Source organism: Benincasa hispida, chromosome 8 (genome assembly GCF_027475165.1).
Source record: "Benincasa hispida cultivar pf3 chromosome 8, pf3_genome.v1.1, whole genome shotgun sequence".
NCBI lineage: Eukaryota > Viridiplantae > Streptophyta > Magnoliopsida > Cucurbitales > Cucurbitaceae > Benincasa > Benincasa hispida.
In genome coordinates this window covers 25,046,398-25,052,668 of record NC_143485.1, presented here as the reverse complement: position 1 = coordinate 25,052,668, position 6,271 = coordinate 25,046,398, and the positions used below count along the sequence as shown (strand labels likewise).

The following is a 6,271-nucleotide window of genomic DNA, read 5'->3' as shown; positions in this document are numbered from 1 at the left end:
CTTTTATTAGTCAATTTAATCCTATTAAACTGATTAAAAGATTAAAGCCTAAGGTTACTAATCATATTAGAACCATGAACTTAGGTTTATCTCATCCAAGTTTTAAACACTTTAAAACCATGAATTAAACGTAAGTGAGCATGCATATCTTTCTTATTGCTTTTAGTTCAAATTTCTCTTTAACGTTTAAAAAGAAACAACTAAAAGACATTGCCACACAACAAGGTATTTATAACGCTTATAAAATAACCTATGTGTCATGCTTCATGCAATTTTCGGTCATTACTATACATAACTTTTATATACAAGCAATAACCAAGAAAACATGTTTTCCATACACCCTTATACTATAAAAATTATAATACAAAGATGATGCAAACATGTTTTCCATACACTCTTATATTATATGATACATGAGCATGCTGTTACGTAATTTAAATCATGCTTCTCTAAATCATAACATTTATAATAAAGAGATGATGCATGGCCACTGCATAATCTAAGGTGGGATTTTTCTATATGTGCATACCATATGACATATAAAATAAACCATACATCTTATGTATTAAACCACATATTAGTGGACCAGGATGAACCACCTTAAAACAAGAATGAAAAATTTATCTATTACATTTTTTCACCGAGCAAACCGGTTCACAGGCGAACCGGGTCTTGAACCGCTGGCAAAGCTCCATCGTTAACACGCGAAAGGTAAACGATTTACCATTCATTTACTCCATGATTGTATAGTCAGTAACTAAGAGATGAGGCTTGTTGAGCTATACGATCATCTAGTGCGCGCGCGTGAAACGATATCCGAGCATCCGATACTCAGCGATCTTCTACCTCATTGTCTACATGACCCGACCAACGCTTGATTTTCTTCTTCCTGGAAGAACAACAACCTTTGCTTCGAACTTTTTCACGAATGACTCAAAACTCAAAATAACTTTGAAATTACAGACTCAATAGCATTTAATTATGCCCCAAAATGCAGGGGCCTTTACATATAACTGGAATGTAAAAGAATTTAACAGATCAAGGTTTCATCCCAGAAAACTCCATTAATCCACACATCATAAACAATTTAACAATTAAAATAGAGAGTAGACATGCTACACCCACAAAGAATGTAAACGCAATTCTTTGCATCAATGAATTTGAAAAATCAGGAACCTGGCTCTGATACAAATTAAAGGATATCTCATACAAGAGTACCTATGAGTGGAAGCGGATCTTTCTAATTCATCGTGACAGAATTTCCACATATACATTCTCACATACAGATTTTCATTAACAGCGCTAAATTACTGGGATGCTTAAAGTATAAAACAATAAGAGACTGAGAGAACATACTAGTTGAAGACTTTCTTCACTTGAAAAATCACTCTCTCCGCGAACGAACTCCTTTCGCTCTTGTTAGACCAACAAGTAATCGTCCAACAACACCTCGGTTGTCTACACGAATAGCTTCGCACGAACAATAGGAAACGGGGACGACACCACCACTTAGAGCCCTCAGTATTCTCAGAGTGAGAATCCAAAGGGTGGGATTTGTTAGGATTTTGTAGAGGTGAGGAGGTAAGGCAGTCGTGTACAAAAGATCAAGCAAAACGGAGAATGGAAAGACTATCATATAGTCCGGGTGCTTGATCGTTTAGGCAAGGTACACGATCGTGTAGTAAAAACTAGGCGATCGTCTATACGATTGTTTAGTACAGCTCAGCGCTAAGCGATCGTCTAAGAAATGGTAAGCGATCGTTTAGAGAAAGGGCACGCGAGTATGCGATCGTTTAGAGAAAGGGCACGTGGGTATGCGATCGTTTAGTAAATGGTAAGCGCTATCGTATAGGCTCTCAAACACTAGATGATTGATTACAAACACACTGTGAGCGATTATGCGTATATCTAGCAAAATGAAAACCATTTTCATTTTATTCTTCAGTTACAAAAACTGAATTAAACTTCCCACTAATGCATGAATTCAGAGAAAACAGTGGGCAATTATCTCATAACCGTCCAATTAACAAATTAATAAATATAATCATATTATATTCATAATCTATAGTTTGATATCATATATCAACCATAGTGTTTTCTCCTCTACTTGATATAAATCATATTTATATCCAATTTCCTCCAAATTAATGTATCTCATACATTTAGTCAATCATACCATATATAATTAACCAGTTCAATTATATCATATATAATCGAACTCCCTCTTGTCAATTTGAACATTTCAAACTGACCCAAAAACTAATTCTTAACTTGTATACAAGTTACCAAGGGGACCTTATGGACCTATGGCTCGAAGCTCCAATGATATGTGAATAGCTGACTAAACTCTTTAGCCACGAGATCCCCCATCTGTTCGACGAGATCCTCCATCTGTTCACTGTCAGACATTCCACTAAAGACCGACAACTGAACTCTTCTTACCACAGTTATATTTTTGTGTTTATCGGATATAACCAATCAGGAGTACAATAATCCTTCACAGATGCTCGTAAGTACAGTTGGGTCAATTTACCGTTTTGCCCCTGTAGTTACATCTCACACCTTAAGTACCACTAATCTCTCTAATGAACAATATAACATAGTCCTATTATGCGTGGACACCTCTCGGGCCATCAGAAGGTGTGTGGCGCCACATCATTCAAGCCCCGAAATCAGCCCTTAAGGGAGCTATCTATCTATTTACCCTTGCTTTGGGGAAGGAGTGAATTCCATCTTGTGTAGTTGAGTTCTCAGCTCCCAATCAGACGAATCCCCAAAGTGGTAGGTTTGAGTCGGTGGCCTGGCCACTCGCACCCATACAAATCAAAGGACTGCCCTCAATGGCAGGAGTTCCCAACTAACTCAGGATTGAGGTCATGTTATCTATGGTCATCTTAGTGAAGTGAAGTCTCTGTGATGAACGACGTTATAAAACGAGACGTTAACACTTCATGGTCAGGTCTTATATAAACTCTTTGTATAGGATGCCCCCGCTCACATGTCCCCTACACGAATGATCAGGATCGGACCATCTGTGACACGTCATAACACTTGTACCTATTCCACAAAGTGGGCCGTATTCGTAGCGTTACATGGATAAGGTATCGCTCCTATATCCATATACTATAGACAATTTTGGTTCTCACTTAAGACATGATCTACTTATTGATGCTTCCATTCCACCAACCTTGCATTCATCCCTCTATTAAGGTTATCGTCGTGTAGCTGCAATCTTGCATTTATCGCATTCACTTGATTACCGCAACTTTTACATGATGACCGCAATCGCTTGATGATCGCAACTCCTATGCGATGGACGCATGCAGTTGATTACCGCAATAACCATGCATTGAACATATGCGTTCAAGTTTGTGATGGAAAATTTCTCCGCATGCAGTCGTCTATGCGATAGCCCGACATAATTTCTTCACTTGAAAAATTTCTCCGCGTCTGCGTCCACTTCCTACATTAGCTACAAAGATAGACAATTGAATGCATAATAATACATAATAGTGAGTTAGCCGAGATTCTTAATGCTAAACAACACAAACTCATTTTCTCATGAATTCCTAACATAATTGTTGCATATTCTGCTTAACAGCCCTCATAATTCTAAATAAAAGGCCTAAGATGACGTGAAATTCTGTCCATCATCACTTATATGTCACCACATACATGCTTAAGTTATATAAAGACAACCAAGGATCTTAGTTTATTAGTTTGTGATAAAGAAAATAAAACATCGAAATGTGCAAAGTCAAGAAGTGAAGTAAATATCATATATTATACATCATAAGCATTCATACAAATTGTTTATAAATTACAGGACACGAGACTTTAGGACATCATCCCCAATAGATTTATCTATAGCTTCTTTGGAACTTTCCTTCAATACTAGTTTACAACGAGGTTGATGATCTCTCATGTGGTATTCCTTTAAGAATGTAGTATTTTTCTATACAAACACTTTGTTATTTTGAGAATAATAAAATAGATCACCTTTCATTTATGGATATCCTACTAATAGGCATAATTTTGAATAACATTCTAGTTTCTTTGGGTTCTGCGCCAACACATTTATAGGGCATCCCCAAATTTTAAAGTGACCTAAACTACCTTTACACCCTCTTCATAACTCATATGGTATTTCAGAAACACTTTGGGAAGGAACCATGTTCTAAATGTATACAACCGTCTCTACTGCATATCCAAAAAACGAATAAGGAAATTGAGCATAACTCATCTTAGAACGAACCCTGTCTAATAGGATTTTGTTTCTCCTTTTCGATACACCATCCTGATGAGACGTATCGGGCACTAAAAGCTGAGATTGGATTCCATGCTCTATCAAATAGTCTTGAAATCTCAAGTCCATATACTCTCCACCTCGATTTGATCAAAGTGCTTTAGTTGTTTTACCTAATAGGTTCTCAAACTTTGCCTTATACTCCTTGAACTTTTCAAGGGCTTCGAACTTGTGATGCATTAGGTAAACGTAGCCATACCTTGAATAATCATCAATAAAACTGATGAAATATTCATACCCTCATCGTGCTTTGACATTCTTTAAACCACAGAGATTTGAATGCACATGTTCTTAGGGTTCTATGGCTCTAAGACATTTTCCTTTAAAATTGTGAGGTAAAAAGTTGTCTTCTAACTGATTTAGGAGTCCATTCTTGACCAATCTCTCAATCATATTGAGATTAATGTGACCAAGTCTCAAGTGCCAACGATAGGTATTATGAGAATTCTTTCACCTTTTATTTTGAGTTTTAGCTATTTGAAACATCTCACTATTCAAAATAGCTTTTGTCTTGGTTGGTCTCAACACATATCAGTTGTCTTCAAGTTTTGCGGAACATATTTGTACACCTCTTAAGCAAACATACACTTCATTAACTTCAAAAGATCCTTTGTACAATTGTTCCAACAAACAAGAGATAGATATTAGATTCCTTTTCATACTTGGAACTAAAAGTACATTTTCTAATAAAATAGATCTATCTCCAAAAACATATTCAAGTCTTCCACTGCTTGAGCTGAAACGACCTCTCCTGTTCCAACTTTAAGGGTTGTCTCACCTTCTCTAAGTTTCTGTTTGGAACTAGTTTCCTAAAAAGACATACAAACATGGATAGTGGCTCTCGAATCTAGTAACCAGGTGGAGTTATCATTCTCCACTAAACACATTTCAACAAAGAGTAAATCATATTTTGGGCAATTTCATTTCCAATGCCTATCTTCGTTGCAATGGAAACATTTTCCTTTATTTGTAGATTTTTCCTTGCTTTTGCGAGTTATAGGAGCCTTACTTCTCCTTTTTCCCTTCTTTTTCATTTGAATACTTTTATTCTTTGAAGTAGAAGGTCCAAATTTCGTTCCTAAAGACGATCCCTTTTGGAACTTTTTAGAGGTAGCAATATTTGCTTCCCTTTTTTGTCCCTTAGTCTTCATAAAGGACCGGTACGTCTGGAGCTTATTCAAGAGAAGAGTCAGATTGTACTCAATCTTGTTCATGATTGTATTAGTGCTGAATTGTAAGAAACTCTTTAGAAGAGATTCCATGATGAAACTAACCTGAAATTTATCATCTATGACAATACCATTTACCTCCGCTATATTAAAGTGGACCATCATATCCAGAACATGTTTTCTAACAGAGGTTCCTTCCTTCATGCGTGAGTTGTAGATGTATGTGAGAGCATCGTACCTAATAGATGCGGATAGTTGTCCAGAAATTGCCTGCAACAGATCCATGATCGCATTAGTAGTGACCATGCTCTCGTGTTTCTTAGCTAGAACATCAGATATGCATTCTTGGATATAGACTCGAGCCTTATCATTTGCCCTAATCCATTTTTCATAAGACTCTCGAACATTTCGATTTCTTGATGAGCCGGGATTTGAAGGATATTTCTCTATTAAGACGAACCTAAGATCATCATTTACTAGTATCGTTTTTAGATCTGATTTCCATATTGCATAATTGTCTCCGTTTAATTTTTCAATAGTGAGTAGTTGAACTAGTGAGCTAGTCATGTTGAAAATATAAACAAGTTCTATTAGTGAATTTCTATTAGATCCAACCGAGTTTTAGAAAATGAAATAATATACCCATATAACTTATTATTAATTTGCAACAATACTTCAGTGAGAAAGAATAATGGCTACCAAGGGACAGTCAATTACTCGTTCACTAAACCAAGACATTATTCACTAAACACTAATACTAGAATAACTCTTATTCCTATAGCTTTCCATTATCGCT

General features: G+C 36.3%; 1 protein-coding gene across 1 annotated transcript; it reads right to left on the bottom strand.

Annotated features, from left to right (window-relative positions):
* Positions 1 to 5,226: 5,226 nt before the first annotated feature.
* Positions 5,227 to 6,042, bottom strand: LOC150034448 (uncharacterized). The gene has a single exon (XM_090316739.1). The coding sequence runs from the start codon at positions 6,040 to 6,042 to the stop codon at positions 5,227 to 5,229; it is 816 nt and encodes a 271-aa protein (XP_090172865.1).
* Between the last annotated feature and the right edge of the window lie 229 nt (positions 6,043 to 6,271).